Source organism: Gymnodraco acuticeps, unplaced genomic scaffold (assembly GCF_902827175.1).
Source record: "Gymnodraco acuticeps unplaced genomic scaffold, fGymAcu1.1, whole genome shotgun sequence".
Lineage (NCBI taxonomy): Eukaryota > Metazoa > Chordata > Actinopteri > Perciformes > Bathydraconidae > Gymnodraco > Gymnodraco acuticeps.
In genome coordinates, this window is record NW_022989824.1 from 71198 (window position 1) to 88629 (window position 17432).

General features: G+C 42.1%; 1 protein-coding gene across 2 annotated transcripts in view; it reads left to right on the forward strand.

Moving 5' to 3' along the window:
• Window positions 1–17432, forward strand: part of si (sucrase-isomaltase (alpha-glucosidase)) — a 127096-nt gene that overhangs the window by 52021 nt on the left and 57643 nt on the right. For both annotated transcript variants that reach the window (XM_034234033.1, XM_034234027.1), the window contains exons 18-21: window positions 2547–2701; window positions 5148–5232; window positions 9502–9558; window positions 12303–12427. In XM_034234033.1, the coding sequence (XP_034089924.1) occupies window positions 2547–2701; window positions 5148–5232; window positions 9502–9558; window positions 12303–12427 (422 nt within the window). The remainder of the gene's footprint in view (window positions 1–2546; window positions 2702–5147; window positions 5233–9501; window positions 9559–12302; window positions 12428–17432) is intronic.

A 17432-nucleotide genomic window follows, 5' to 3' on the forward strand; every position in this document is an offset into this window, starting at 1 on the left:
AGTTAGGATGCCACCTGGGCGCCTCCCTAGGGAGGTGTTCCAGGCACGTCCAGCTGGGAAGAGACCGAGGGGTAGACCTAGGACCAGGTGGAGGGATTATATCTCTTCGCTGGCCTGGGAGCGCCTTGGGATCCCCCAGTCAGAGCTGGTTGATGTCGCCAGGGAAAATAAAGTTTGGGGCTCTCTGCTGGAACTGCTACCCCCGCGACCCGACCACGGATAAGCGGGAGAAGATGGATGAAATGATGCGGCGATATACAATGACATTTGCGAGTTGGCGGCTCCCCCCCCCCCCTCTCAGCTGTTGGTCCCGTTCGCGTTGGGGCAGCGGAGGGTGAAAAAGAGATCGATTCTCCCTGTGCATCACGGGTTATCAACTGTAGTCTTCTCCTATTGGCCGGCTTCGGGCGGTTCCGAGGCAATTCCTGTCGTTTTTCTGGTGTTAATTACATCATTCTAATGTCTGTGGTTATTTAAACATTCCCTAATAACAGTATTGCAGCGTCAATAAATGAGTGTTAAAGACAGTGTGTTTAGTGTACAACACCACATGTCATTTCACCTTCAATTCCCGGTTTCAAAACGTATGGTTTGCCAAATGCTAATGCTAACCACAAATGAAGGATTTTCAGAATAAAGGTTTCAAGTTAAAAGTGTTGTGAACTTCCGGTTTTTCAGAATAAAACAGCTTTAATTATAAGAATATATTTAATCTAAATTAAATGTCATAAGATAAATGTATCCTTTTTAGCAAGCCAGGGAACTTCCTTGCCTTGTAACGGTTATGCTATGATTCTTCAATTTCCGCTCAGGGGAGCATTAACAATCCTTTAGTTAAGGATAGGTAACTTTTTTCTAGGACAAAGCAGACCAGATGAAGGGAATCATATCAACTTTAGCTATCTAGCTATTTTTCATATTTACAAAACGGTATGGCATTGACCTTAAATGCTAAATGGTGTATCTTTCGGGCAGTTCGTTTTTTGCAAAGTAGCCTATAGGCAAATGATTGATTACCATCTAAACCATTAACTTTGAGACGTGCTAAAATGCTAACTAATTTCTGGGTTCATGAGTCAAGTCTGCACCACTCCATAAGTACGCCTGCTTTGCCGAGTAGCGGTGCTAAATTATAATATAAGTTATATAAGTAATAATCCATGTGTTAAGATGTATCAGCATTGGCTAGGTAGGTTTTTTTTTAAATTTACAAAACATCATGGCATTGATCTTAAAATGCAAAATATTAAGATAGAGATGTGCTAAAATGCTAACTAATCTCATTTCCGGACTACTCCATACAAAGGCCTGCCTTGCCTTGTTATCATTGCTAAGCTATGATTGGACAATTGTCCCACAGGAATGGGTTAACAATGCATTTGTTAAAGTTAGTTATCTTCTAAACTTGTTCTAGGTTGAAGCAGACCAGATTAACAATAACAGTCAACTCTCAATTATTCTTATAATAATAATAATGTACAATTATTTGAACCACAACGAAGATAGAGTGATATTTTTTGTTTCTTCAACGAGCACACTATACATGTAAAAGTCAAATAACTTAAAATGCCACAGAGAGACACAGGAAACGCACCCGCTGTGCCTCAAACAGTGTTTATATTGATGCCACCGAGCTATTATTGTAGATGAACACCAATAACTGGGCCGACAAAAGTCAGTCTGCAACTTTGCATAGCGTGAAAATCGTTTCTCTCACAATATTCTTCATGTGACATTTCCGTGCTCATCACAACTGCAAAAATAGCACAGCGCTGAGGTAAAGCTGGGGGTGGGGTGGGGTGGGGTTTGAGGAAGACATGGTGTGCGATGGAAGGAGCGAGAGAGGGAAGGTGGTCTTTGTGTGCTGGAGGACAGGGACATGATGATGATGAATCTGAAGTACGATTTTCTCTAAACGAGACGGCTAATGTGTGACCTTTGCTTTGCCCTAATCATGGCTCTCATCACACGACCATGACCATGCAGGCCAATCCAAACACACACACACACACACACACACACAATCCTTCATCACACTCTCATGGATGCCGAGGGCATAAATGATTAGCCAGACGAGAGAAGCGCGGCCTGTTAGCGGCTAATCACCCTCTCACTCTCCACTATCATTGAAATTAAATCATACTTTTGTTTCTTTCTCCCACATTTTTCCCTTTTCTATTTCTATCTCTCAAGTTTTCTTCTCTTTTCAAACTCTACTTTCCCATTTGTATTTCATGTAACGTTAATGTGCATCTTAATGTTTTTAATGATGGATCAATATCCACGTATTCATCATGAACAGCTTGGTGATTCAAAAACATAGTTCCTTGTTTTTTATTTATTTATTTCCTCTGACATTTTGTTATTCTTACCATTTCTTCTCCATTTATTGTTTTTATTATTCAAAATAAATTCTCTATTTCATCTTCCTATGTCTTTCTCCTTGCTCCCTGCTGTTAATAAAAAAACAACTCTGCTTTCCATCCACTTTTCTTCTCCTGCGTTCATCAAACTCCATCTGCTTTAATCCATCTCTCTGTCTCCAGCCCCAGGATCCAGCTGTGTTCGGCCCCGGCTCAACCCTGTTGGAAAGCTCCAAACATTACCTGACGATACGTTACACACTCCTGCCTTACCTCTACACACTCTTCTACAAAGCCCACACCACGGGGGAGACTGTTGTTCGTCCTGTCATGCACGAGTAAGTCTTTAAAAATAATTGTAAAGATGCTGTCCTCATGATATCAGTTCAGGTCCTTGCTTTGGGGAATCGAACATGTATAGAATATGTGTATGTATATGTTTGTAGCTGAGAGAGCTAATGCACCTAAATAAACACACGTGAACATCGTTCTTAGTCCAAGATGATCTGTCATCCTTTTTGAGGTTTTACCTTTTCTCTAGTGTGTTATAATATATAGGTTGTTGTGCATGTAAATGGTCTGCAAAGGCAACCCCCCCCTCCCCCTGAAACGCCTCCATTGGACTCCTTGTTTACTTCTGTCACAATGTGATATCACTACTCTTATCGCTCTATTATTAAAATCATAAGCTGGGAGTTTAACGCAGCGTCCACACGGCGGCGTGCGTTGAAGCTTGCCGGTGGGCGTGTCTGAAACTCGACCAACAACCAATCACATGAATCTCCCGCCCCGGACACACAAGCACGCGGTTTGATTGGCTAGAGCAGGGGTGGCTAACCAGTCAGAGGTTAAGAGCCACATTTTTTCTATGTTATTGCAAAGAGCCACATCAAACACACAGTCACTGATACCGCTTGTTTCCGTTTTTTGTTTTCTGGAGACAAGATTTCAACCACGTCACTGATGCATTTTTGTGGCATTGGGATATATATTTTTCAAATCCTCTGGAGCAGAGAGAGGAGCTGTGGATTATTGTTATTGATTAATGCATCAGTGTTTCTTAGGGTCAAAAACACTAAACTCACAACTTAAGATGAAAGCGTTTAATTTATTTAATAAAAGAGCACATGTTCAATGTGAAAAGTGACAGTAGTTATAGATTATTTGCAATTTGGTGGTATATATATATAGATTTTTTTATTTATTATATATATAACTCCTTGAATGCCAGGGGGGGGTGCGGGGCTCCGTTGGCGGGCAGCGCCCCTCCAAGACAATGGTAGGGGAAACACTGGATAGTGTTTAATCAACGATAGGTTTTCCCCCCCTCAAAGGTGATTGGTTCACTGCATTGCAGGTATTATTGTGATTGGCTCTTGGGCCACATCAAAATTAGACGCGCTGTCATCCTCTCATACTGACACCTGACACCACACATACACACGTAGGGAGAGCCGGGACGAAAGTAACACGGGACCAAAGTAACGGAGCTATTTTATCCGAGCCCGAACAACTTTGACCGGCCAAATTACGTCCGAATTATCAGTATTCAATACTTAACAGACCTACTAAATATCAGGTTTAACTGTCAGTGTTGTCACGATACCAACATTTTGGTTTCGATACCAAGTCAAGAATTGCGATTCCGATTATTTTTCTTAAAAAAAGGGAAACAGTCTTAAATGTAATTATTGTGCTTTATTTCACACCAGAACCATAACCATAACACAACCTTTTAAACAATGAGAACAATAAATACAATAAATGACAAGAATTCGTATTAAATAAAATTAATACATTTCTCACAGACAGGCCTCATGGTGTCCGTAGGCTTGCCCTCACTGTCAGAGATATAGCTAAAATACATCGCTTCTGGCGTCTTTTTTCTCAACAAGCCGAGGCGCAGCGGCAGTTGCACTCCCACTTGCAGCCATGCTTCTGGTTTTCTCACATGCTCTGGCAGCTAGCGCGTGCACGAGAGAGGGGAGGGACTTAGAGCGTGCTTGAGAGGGGAGGGACTTAGAGCGTGCTTGAGAGGGGAGGGACTTCGAGCGTGCTTGAGAAGGGAGGGGCTGCAGGCACGGCTGCAGTGCAGGGAGTGGAAGCAGAGCGCTGAACACACACGGCTCTTATTAAAACGGCGCTTTCTCACCGGAGTACTTTTCCCCGTCATTCTTAAAGTACCGTTACTAATGAAACGGAGGAATCGTAACGTTTTTAACGGCAGGGTATCGCGGTATACCTTTCAAGTATCGGTACACCATGCAACACTAGTCAGGAGTCAGTGTCTCTCCCCCAAACTCACACATATAAAATTCGATATGAACTGAAGAGCCGCATGAAACTAGGCAAAGAGCCGCATGCGGCTCGAGAGCCGCGGGTTGGCCACCCCTGGGCTAGAGCTTGTACTGTCGAAGCTTCAAAAGTTGAACATTGCTTAACTTTTGAAGCGAGCAAAGCGAAGCAACGCTCCCACAATGCAGTTCGGCAAAGCGTGACGTCACTCCATTCAAAGTGAATGGGCAGAAGCGTTGAAGCTTCAACGCACGCCGCCGTGTGTACGGGCCGTTGTTTGTTTTAATGTAGCTGAATTCTAAACATTGAATAAAGAAAGGTGAAGCAGGAAACAGTGCTATCAGAACGTTTAGTTTTCATAAAACAGCTGCAAGAAATGCATATTATATTAATAACTGACTGAGGAACGTGGTCATTTTACTCAATGAATGTAGTCTAAATTCAAAATTGATATCTTATTATTTAATAAAACATTTTGTCATTCCCAAGGTTCTTCTCTGACAGTAACACCTGGACGGTGGACCGGCAGTTCCTCTGGGGAAAACACCTGCTCATCACACCTGTACTAGACCCGGTGAGGCAGCTCACAACAAAACAAACAGAATAATCCCTGAACATTAATACACATAAATATATGAGCATGCTTTAGTCTTTCAAGTACATGCTCTTAATTAAAATGTACTTTCATGCAACATTTCAACTTCCATATAAGGATACAGTTCATATAGAATTGTAGTACATGGATAAATGTGTCTTGCAGATGATAGAGATTAAATGATCAGTTACACACACACACACACACACACACACACACACACACACACACACACACACACACACACACACACACACACACACACACACACACACACACACACACACACACACACACACACACACCCACACACACACACACACACACACACACACACCCTGACCTCCACTGGGAAAACATGACATGGGATTTTCTTTGTTGCCCTCCCCTCCTCTCATCCCTCTTTCTTCTCTCTTTCATATCCTCCCTCTTTTCTCTCAGCTCTAATGAGAGCACTGACCTCATTACTAGGAGATTAGAAGTGTAGATAGAAGTGTGTATATGTGTGTTTGGCTCAGTGTGTGTGTGTGTGTATATGCCTGCTCCTGTGTGTACTCATAATGTGCGTGCCTGTAGGTGCATGTGTATGCGTGCATACAAAGCGATTGCGGTCATGTCAAAGTGGCCTGATTAATAAGCAATTTGGCACGGCCTCTTGTGAATTACAGAATAGTGGAAAGCGAATTGGTTTCATAGTGAGGCTGGGGATAAAGTAACTTCAATCAGCGTGATTGTGGCAAAGTTTCCAACACAAGAAGGGGAGGGTTTATGCTTGCAGTGCCTCAGAGTTTGAGCCCTCTGAAGGGTTGCGGCTAGGGAGGGCCATAAGGTGACTATGAAGGTTGTTGTTTTTGCAAATCAAAAAAGAATATCAGTGTAACTACTTTTCGACATCCTTCAAGGCATGAGGTGAAGTTGTAAACAGGGTAGATCGAAAAGGAATCCATTACCAGAGGGTTTTTTAATAGTAATGGACTGCATTTATATAGCGCTTTATCCAGTCTTTACGACACCTCAAAGCGCTGTACATTAAACAAGTCATCATTCGCCCATTCATACAGAGCAGTGCCATTTGTTCAAGTGAGCTAACTTTCAAACACATTCACACACCGTGGGCCATGCCATCAGGATACATTATGTATGTTGACTCGGATCAAACCCCACAATGTCTCGATTAAAAGAGGACCATGCAGCCAGTCGCCCCATGGTGTCAATCATGACCACTCGCTGGATTTCTTTCTTTAAAATCAATGTGTTCTGCATCATTAAAGTGCCCCGTTAATTAATATAGAGGAATGTCTGCGATACAAATGCATCTCTAAGGAGGAAAATCATGACCCTGATTGTAATTGTGCAGAAATGTGGACAATGGAATCACAGGGCATTCAAGTAAACTTGTTCAGAAAGTTTGCTTACATGTTAGCCGGAAATGCAAGCTTCAAATCCTTCTTTTCCAGTATATGGGGGTCTTCATGTTGCATGTGAAGTTAGGGTTAGGGTTGTTAAAGGTGTATCAATAACCAGCCCCTAACATGTGAAGATCATGCATTTGGCTCAACCAAAAATCGTTTATAAATGTGCTATATAAATAAAACTTGATTTGATTTGATGCATTTAGCCAAACATTCTCACCTAATGCATTGTGGCATATTCTGACAATCATGTTTGAAACCAGTCGTTCACACCACAGCCATGTGGGCAGTATATAGTTAGAGGATAGCAGGGTTTTTCTTTAGTGTTTGAGGGGGTTACAAACATATCATCCACAGAACAGAGTTTGTAAGGTTTTGAGTAACATTTGTTCATGTCCAGAATTTGGGTTAAACCAAACCTGAGCAAAGAACGAAGATGCTCCATGCTGCTTGGTCAATACTGACAATCAATACTTACAAGACCCCGCGTGAACCTCCCCTCCTACTACTGCAAACTGAAGTTCATGACAGATGGAAAAATACAAAATAGGTTCATGGTAGCAAGCAAAACAAGCTCTGATTTAAAATACAACAATATACCAGAATATATATACACATATACATAGGATCATGCTATGGTCAACACATGGTTGTATTAAAAGATTAATTGTAAAATACAGCAAATTCGTGCACACAGTGTGAATTTGCACTCCTTGAGCAATGTACATTTTTGACATTGAGTATCTCACACTTTCATGTTACTCTAAATCTACCCATGTATAGGTTTATTACAGGAAACTTTAACTATAATTCATTTTTATTTTTCTATGACAAACCTTGAACTGTTGCAGTTTTGCACAACGAAATGAACAGCATTTTACCTCCACTTGAAAATAATCCTCTCCTGACGACAGATCCGATGTGGCTGAATGTTATTTTGTAGTGACAGGAAGCTGCTAAAGGGGGGTTTTATTAGTAAGAGCAGGTAGAACAGAGCACCCACTATCTGTCACAGGTGCATCCGCTTGCGAAGGGAAACATGAAGAGATAGTGTCGTGTTCCCGAGTGAGGTCACATGCTCCTCTCTAACAATCCTTAACAATGTTCCTCCACTCCTTTTTCGTCGTTCTCATATCTCTGTCTATTTCTATTTGTCGCTCTGTCCGCATGCCTCTCCCTTTCTCTAATGATGCTCTCGCTCCATCATTCAGATCACTCGATGCTTTAACCTTGATCTCTGTGATAAACTGGGGATATCTCTCTCTCTGTCATCCCCTCTGGTCGTGATCCATGCTTCCATACGCCCCCCCCCCCCCTCTTTTGCCCATTACTCCCTTTACTTTTTAGCTTATCCTTTCATCAAACGTTGGCTCCCTTATCTCATCTGCATTCTCTTAATCAGTTCCTGTCAACTCACCCTTGTGATCCCATTTCATTTCATCCCATATACCCCCCCCCCTTTTCCCCCTCCCACTCTCTCTTTGCCTCTCTCATCCACCTCTGCTACCATCTGATCATCCTGCCAGTCTGAATCTTTAGCTCACCTGATCAAATCTTACCTTATGGCTAACTGAGCTTCAGCACTCCTAATGAGGACGCAGGCCTCATGCCCCTCTCCATCACAGTTAGCAACCATGCTAAGTCCTGCAGTCCCTCCCCATTAGTCAGTGCGGTGAGTGATAGGCGCCGCGAACAAATCAGACACCAGAAAACGAGGTAGGGGGGGAGCATCCATTTCCCCCGGCTGTCATCCCGCAGGCTGTGCAGCAGTTGTGACAGGTGATCTGCCTTAAACTGCCACTGTGGACCCCAAAGAGGTCATTCAGTCATTGGATTTGGTTAGCAGGTCATTACAGCAATATGTCTCTGTCATATTTCACTCTTTTTAGAGTTTCAGGTTTCATTTTAGAGTATTTTGCATTACAAATTTGCTCTTCTTTGCCTAATGTGTTCCTTTTTCCTGTGCTGGTTTGTGAAACAGTAAACCGTTTTCCTTTGGACATCACAGTCAAAGTCAACTTTATTGTCAATCTTTCAGTTTGTGTGTACAGACAGAGATCGAAATACCTTGCAGTACACTTCTTTTTTGCTGACAATTTTATCAAAGCAACTTACAATAAGTACAAACTCAAAAAAGCAAGAATCGCGTAGGTACATTAGCTTATCGTGCTACGAGGCGGGGCTTAAGTGCTATACGCTTAAGCCCCGCCTCAGATCCGTCAGGCGTTTTTTCTTTTTTTGGAATGACCTCTCGTCCTCTCTTCTTTCACCATGTATGTCTCTTTCTCTCTGCGCCCCTGTCAGAAAGAGCAGGCAAGTGACAACGCCATCAAAGGCTTGGCGCTCTTCTATTGATTGCTCCTGTCTGTCCACCACCTTAAGCTATCAAAGGCTGTCACCTATCAGTCGTCGCTTCATGCTAACGCACCGTAGACTGAAATGTCACCGGAATTTGTGGAAACTTTATATCAGATGGAGAGAGGGTGTGCAGTTTTGAAATAGCTCTCCCTGATGGAAACATTTTATCTTTTATACTTATTTAATATTACATTGCAGTGATTTATGGTGGCAAGAAATATCCTTGCTTCCTTTGAGGTGTGTTGTAGCTTTTCTACCCCTGTTTAGCCCTGTGAGATTAAAGTGTCAGGATTGGTGCGGTGAGCTAAATAAAACATGTTTCTGGCTGCAAAAACAAATCAAACACAGGCAGGCTTTCACACAGAACACAAAGCCGATGTCTAATCAAAATATCTGAGCTTTATAATGCAGTATTTATAGGACACAACAAGCATGATATGCACATATAAAGGTTTTTGTGTGTTCTTCTTCTCTGCAGGGTAAGGACAGGGTGTGGGCATATATCCCAGATGCTGTGTGGTATAACTATGAGACGGTAAGAATACATTCTTCTCATTCTACAATACTTTCTACTAAAGCACATCCCTTTCCACTGCTGATGAGAAATCATCAGGAATGTATAACAGCAAACATGGTAGACACTCTTCCTTGTGAAATGATTGCTTAAAGATGTTCCCTTTAGAAACTTTGCTTTAAAAAAAAAAAAGAAGATTCTATTGAGTGAAATGCAGACAACAAGATTTATTTGTGTGGTTTTTGTAAGTGCTATACTAGATGTTTCTTTAAAAAAAAGTTTAATTAAGAAGGTACTTCTGATAAAATGCAGATATCATTGATTTTCAATTTGTTTTTCTTTGTTACGATGATCATAAATAGATGATACAAATATGAAAATGAGCATAAAATGGCCGCTTAACATAGATAGCAGATTGGGTGGTTCAAATCTACATTGAAAAAAAGTATAATCATGTCTCTGTTACTAGACATCATAAACCTTAGGATTTTGTACATATTTACCTGATTATTTATAAATATGTAGCGCTCAACATAATGATGCAAAATAGCTTTTAATTATAATGTTACAGCAGTGGAATTAACACGTACACGTAGAACATGCGTCACCTCAAAGTCTTCACCTCAAGTTCTTTGTTTGAGACAGAGACTGGAGCGATAAGACAGAGCACGAGAGGCAGGACAAAGATAGACTGAAAGAGAGAGGACAGGGAGGAGAGGAGGGAGACTATCCCTGACAGAGAGATTAAAGAGGTGTTGAGCTCCTTTGGGACCTTATTTGGGCGTCACAGTGGCGATGTAAAGCGCCCGTTGATCAGATGAGCGATTAGATTGGCTGTCTTGCCGCCAGCCCCTTGTCCTGGTTGGTCCCCTGTGATTATCTGGGTAGGAGGATGGAAGAGTTCGGGGGGAGTATTGATGTAGTGAAAATGACCGTGAAAAACATGTTACAGAGGAAATAAATAACTACAAAAAAAAGGGACGAATGAGCTAAAATACAGTCAGGATGGTAAGAGAAATAGGTCAGAGGGGCCATTTGGTTTGTGTATTTAAATGGTCTGCAAAGGTTGGGAAAGCTGCAGTGGGAAGATGAGATGATTGGCCATCGGGAATAAGAAATAAGAGAAGACAAGGCAAGAGAAGACCTCCTTAAAGCAGACAATGAGGGGGTGATAAGATCTGAAATTGCTTGTGGACGCTCCACTAACTCCAGCCCACACGCCTGCCCATACTCTACTGTACTGCATAAAGTGGCACACACATTCTCCAACGCACAATCCTCTGTGGGAATGGAGGAGAAATGGGATAGAAAAAAGAAAAATAATTAGAGCAGCACAAGAGAGAATAACATGACGTGGAGAAAGAAGTAGGTGGAGAATGAGAGGAGATGGAGAGAGGATAGTTTTAAATTGTTTAAGGCCCGACTGAGGATTCAGTCCCCGAGGGGATCAGAAATGAACTTCGCTCTATCTGGGCCCTCAAATAAACGAGAGAGGGACGGGAAGGGAAAGAGAAATGTGTCTCCTCGTCACAAATCTAAAGTATAATGATTGTGTTGTTATAATGCAAAACGTTACACATTTTAAAGTCACTCAGTCATCGTATTATATGAACTTTTCTTGCACACATTTTTTAAAAACGTTGATCGATACTCATGTCCAAAGTGTTTCGAACAGCGATGAGATAGATACATAGGAGTAATAACAGTGTACTATGGATATACTATTGGTGTAAAATGTTAGTTATGGTTAAGAATTTGTGTATGGGTCCGACAAAGGTTTAATATTGGTGAGGTTTGGGTTAAATATGGTGTAACATCGGTAAAACATAGCTGTAGTATGGACATGGGTGTAATATGGGTTCAAAAGTATATAAAATGTGTACCATTGTAATTTTAGCCCATATACAGTACATTGGAAAATAGCTAAATATATTCATGTGCTTGCCCATTTAAGGGATAACGGAAGTGAATCAAACGTTACTTTTGAAGCTCACAGGTTTTAACATTAAAACTCTTTATAATCTACTAATACTACTCTGTAAATATAGCAGAGGAAATATATCATTTTCAGTATAAAGTAGTCGATAAAGTGATGTCGGAGTAATACAAAATCTGCCAAGCTTTAAACCACAGGGGGAAAATTAGTTTTTTTCTTTTTTTTAGGACCTGTTTATAACAGGTCCTTCAAAGCATTTTTTTTATTATTAAGCTTACACAATAAAACTTATGAAACAACTGACGCAATCAGGTCCAAGTACCTTAAGTATTTCTAAGAGTGGAATTTATAGCTGCAAAGGCCAATAGTCATAATCAATCTCTTTGTGTTTCCTTTGTTGTTGTAAGATTTAGCATTGTGTGTTTCATTGAAAATCAAATCTGGGCCCAGATATTTCTTTGCAGGGTTCCAGATCCAGACAAATCCTGTACTAATCAGAAAGGTATTGATGCACAAATTATTACTTTTGCTACAAGGTTGGGGAAAATAAAAAACAAATAGCCAATCGTTTTGAGCAGTGCTAACCACAGGATGCCGTGATGCTGCCGATAGCAAAATGCTAGCAGAGGAAGGAAAGGTGGATGCTATCGGATAGCCTAAGGGCACAAATGGGATCTTATTTTGGTGGATGAAACTAGACCTACACTTATAACGGGTCCGTTTTCACCAATGAAATATACAAAAAATATCCCTAAAATGAGCAATGTTGCCCATACGGAAACACAAAGAGGAATTTAAGTGAGTTAATAGATTGTGTTGTACCAATCAGATGGAACGACTGACAGACCGCAGGAATCACGTTGATATGTACCTGCCAGCTGACAAGCTTGGTTTACACATCAGAGGGGGGGCAATCCTCCCAACACAGAGACCTGATGTCACCACCACATACAGGTACACACACACACACACACACACACACACACACACACACACACACACACACACACACCACACACACACACACACACACACACCACACATGCACACACGCACACACACACACACACTTATCACCTTAAATGATCTGTACATATTTTAATTTTTCTTTACATTTTTGGGGAGTATTACGGGAAATAAGATAATAATCTCTACACATTAACACCACTTTGTGATTTTTTAAGTGCAGATGCTTTTGCCAGAAGTAAAATGCTAATGCTATAATCATGCTACATCACGGTCACATTGATTCCTGTCACCACCGCTTAGCTCAAGGCGGCTAACTTAACTAATGCTTGACAACACTGCTAGTATCTATCTTTCTATCTATCTTTAGCGTGATGACGTTTAGACAGTGTTGTGCTAGTTACTGAAAACCAGTAACTAGTTACCATTACTAGTTACTTCATGTCAAAAGTAACTCAGTTACTTTACAAGTTACTTACACCCAAAAGTAATGCGTTACTGTGAAAAGTAACGTTTTAGTTACTTTGAAAAAGGGCTCCCATTAATGCCCTTATAGCCTTCCTTTCAGTACTGTTATTGCATTGGAGAATAATACAATCTGTTGATCAACTTGACATGCATTATATGCAATCTGGATTGCATCGATATTAGCTGGCTTTCCATTTTTGTATATTCTTTCTCCAGGTAGTTGGAAAAAGTTTTCCGTCCCATATGCCGTGTGCCGCCCGGACATGCTATCATGCTAACTAGCTCCCTGAAAGCGGGTGACTCCACTGTAGCAATAGCCTGCATGTGTTCTACAACATACCGTGCAATGGCTTTATCGACTTTTCCCTGGCCAGCAGTCCTTTGGTTAAAATCCAGCCGCTGTTGCTTAGGTGGAGGTGGAGTGGCGTCGCCTGAGTCTCTGTGGTCTGAGCTACTAGCTTCGTCCCAGCATGTTGTTTTTGCAGATGTTTTAAGAGATTTGAATGACTGGTTTGGGCAGTAGATAGGATCTTTGACCCGCCAAGACACAACTTACATTTAACTAAAACGTTCTTTTCTTTGTGCTCGACAAAAGTGAAATAGTGAGAATATCTCCAGGTGGAGAAACTAGACTTGAGCTCCGCCGCCGCCATGATAGTCTTGTTAGTAAACAACACAAACACGCCCACAGCCCGTCTCCGCATGTGACACAGGAAGTATCTAAGTACATTTACTCAAGTACTGTACTTAAGTACAGTTCTCATCTCTGTTCGCCTGGCTGTTGACTATATAACAAAACTAACGCAGTAACGGAGTAACGCACCATGTAGTAACGGTAACTGAGTTACTGAATTTAGAAAGTAATGCGTTAGAGTACTAGTTACTGCCAAAAATAACGGCGTTATAGTAACGCGTTACAGTAACGCGTTAGTCCCAACACTGCATTAGTCCCAACACTGCATTAGTCCCAACACTGCATTAGTCCCAACACTGCGTTTAGAAGTCTTTTAAAGTCACTTGATTGCAACCACCATTTTTAACACATACAGAAGCCTCTGATATTTTTAAGCTAAAATTCAAGCGGCAGAAGTAGCCTAATAAGAAAACGTTAGGCGATAAACAAACATCATCACGTTCACATGGCTGCGCATCACCATCGCTAAGCTAAAGGCGGCTAACGTTTGGCGTAATGACGTTTAGTAGTCTATTTAGTCACTACTAAATTACTACTAAATTCCTGGTACGGCACGCAAAGGGATTTCTCCCCACTGTTGATTCTTGTTGATGGCTCTGTGGTAAACCTTTTGGAAGGAAATGGACACTTTCTTTAGTCTTCTTTTATTGTACACACTACTCGTGTGCTGCTGTGCTGTGCTGTTGATCATTTACCACGGAGATATTCGCGGAGAGACCGCAGCGCCTCCACGCTCGGGCCGGGGCCTGCTTTCGCCTTTCCGGTGTTTCTGTGCTCAGGAGGTTTTACCCCGAAGACATCGCGGAGAGACCGGAGAGCAGCCACCCTGAGCTGCTGTGCGGAGGAGTTTATCTGCCTTGGAGACTTCGCGGTGGGAAAGGGGGAATACACGTTTCGCAATTATGCCACATCAAGGTGGAACGCTCTTTCCACAACTGTAAAGGAAAGTAAAACTATACTTACCTTCAAAACCTCTCTCAAAGAGCACCTTCGGGGGAGAGCATTGCAAAACTGGCCCCGGTAATGGTACAAATCTCAACCTGTCGTACAATGGACAGCTTCCCCCCCCCCCCATCTATGTATATACTCGCATTTTAGACTCTGTTACTAACTGTATATCTGTAGACTTGGTATGTCTTAAATGTCCGGTTAGGATGTATTTGAACGAAATCTAAAATGAAAATTGTAAATAAGCAATCTGTATGTAAAAAACCACCTGTATGTAAATTGTAAATAAGCCATCTGTATGTCAAATATGTCTTATATGCAGGGGTGCACATAACTTTTTTGCCCTGGTTCTCAAAGGAGCACCTGGAGATGTTGCTTGGTGCTCATCCTTAAAATGAAATAAACCGTAACTTTTGAGGGGGTCTTGACTTTATTTGCCAGACACACGGCAATGAACACACATGCAGAGGTGAACACAAGACAACATTAGCACGACCAGTAATCCTACAAGCTGTCATCACTACCCTCCTGACTGTTCTCCTCACTGTCTTCCTCTCTGTCAGACATGGTAGCTGATGATGTAGGCCTACTTCTTTCTCTCTGGTTGAGTCTGCGATTAGCTGCTTGCATCCACAAGTCAACAGCTGGTTTTGGGTTGAAAGTCTCTGTTGTCATCTTAGACAAGTGGATGTAATCAAATAAGTATGTGAACATAACCAATAGCCTACCATAGCCAATAACAAATTAATGTAACTTATTTTATTTGTGTTGTTCATTCATATCTTATTTTACCGTAACATTTATTTATGCCTTTTTTTTAAATCTCTCCAGTTTTAAAGGATATTTTTGGTTACTGTCCTATAGTATACATTGGAATGATTTAAAACCTGTTTATCCCAATAATTATAAAGGAGTGCCTTGGAAATATGTGTTTACATAAATTGCGACCAAACCGTTTGAACTTAGACTAAGAGTCCTTACCTCACTGAGCTGTAGTTATCAGTCTGACTGGAGAGGACTCTCCCTCCACATTATTGTAGAAACATCTTCTTCTTATATCCGTTAGAGCAGCTAGCACCAGATTCTAATAACAACAGCGCTGGTACCGGGCGGTGCACCCTCCTTCTCTCCCTCGCATTTTGTCTGTGAGCTGCGGGCGCCAGATAAGCCAACATCCCCCATTTTCATCACTTACAGCGCCCATCGTACAGGGCAAATGAAACGTGTAACCGGGGTGAAAAGGGTGTTACATTTACTTAATTGTGAATATTGTTACATCAAGGCCGAAAATTAGGATGAGCCCCAACGGTCAAAATGTTTTTTTCCCTCCCAGAGCTGCCAGCGCAGCACCTCCCCAGATCTGGCGCCCTAGGCGAACATCTAGCCAGTGCTACGGGCCGGCCCTGAGTTCATATCATGGTTCATACATGTATGCAACTCGCAAATATCTTTCTCTCTCTCTCTCTCTTCTCTCATCTCTCCTCTCTCCTCTATTTTCTCTTTTCTCTTCTCCCTTCTCGCTCTCCCTCTCTCAATGTTGGTACGCAAATGCGCTTTGTTTCAAATGACGCGGTGCTCTTTTTTTGGCGGAGGTGCGCATGCGCACCTGCGCACCAGTTATGTGCAGCCCTGCTTATATGTCTTAAATGATATGATGAATTGGAAATGGGGGACCCTGATGTAAACAAGACGAAAGTCTTTCTCTGGTCTGCATCCCCTTAACAATTGTATGTTTTGAGCTGTACTGTACTGTACCCAATATACAAGCTGTTAATAAACTTTTCAATCAATCAATCAATCAAGTAGCGCCGGGCTGCTGTGCAGTGGAGTTTTCTACCCCTGAGACATCGCAGTGAGACCGGTGCACCGCCACGCTGGGCTGCTGTGGAGATATCGCGGTGAGACCTGGAGCGCCTCCACGCCAGATATATCTGGCTTTGGGATCTGAAGGATTCACCGGAGAGGCCTGCTGTCTTACTTCAGCCCTGCATCTCCGGGCCTCCCACCTCTAGTGCCCCGGGCTCGGTGAGTGACCCCGCTTCACTTCATAACGGGAAGGTAATATCGTGGATGCTGTGCTGGCCTGGGGAAATGGCCACTATCGTGGCTCTGCTGTGCCTTTGGGCTGTCTTGGACGGTGAGAAGATTTCTAGTCATCCTGAGAAGTCTACTGGATTCATGTCTGTTCTGCCGCCCGCGGTGAGCATCCCCTGCAAAGGATCGGGAGTGCAACACAAACAATTACCGGTTACCTTGTCAGTTCGACAAAATATGTTTGTCTTTTTTGTTTGCCTGTGATGATGGTTCTTCAGGACTGCTTCTTAAGCTCTAATCACACTCTTTTCCGGTGATTCTAAAGTAGATGGCAATGTATGTGTGTCGTTTAATAGGAAAATATGCCTGGTTTTTTTGTTGCTATTACTGTCAGGAAATGTACAACCTAACCCTGGTCCGCCTAGTAGTAGTAGTCAGATCGCTACTCCTGCTGATTTTAAAGCTAGGTCTGGGTTGGGTTTCATCCACTTGAATGTGCGCAGTCTGTTAGGTAAACTAGATTGTGTCCGCAATTTGGGCGAGCTCGACTGACGCTGATGTCATTGTTTTATCAGAAACATGGCTAAATAAATGTATTTTGGCCTCTGACATTGCCTTAAATGGTTTTAATGTGTATCGTTCCGACCGGCCTAATAAAGGTGGTGGCGTTGCCATTTATGTTAAGAATAAGTTCAGTGTAACCACATTAGTTTCCAAATCGATCAGTAAGCAATTCAAATTTGTAGCCTTAAATATAGCAGTGGCAAATGGTCAACAGGTCATGGTGGTGGGCTGTTACAGACCCCCCTCAGCTGTCAAAGAGTCCTTGTCTTAGCTAGCAAATCTTTT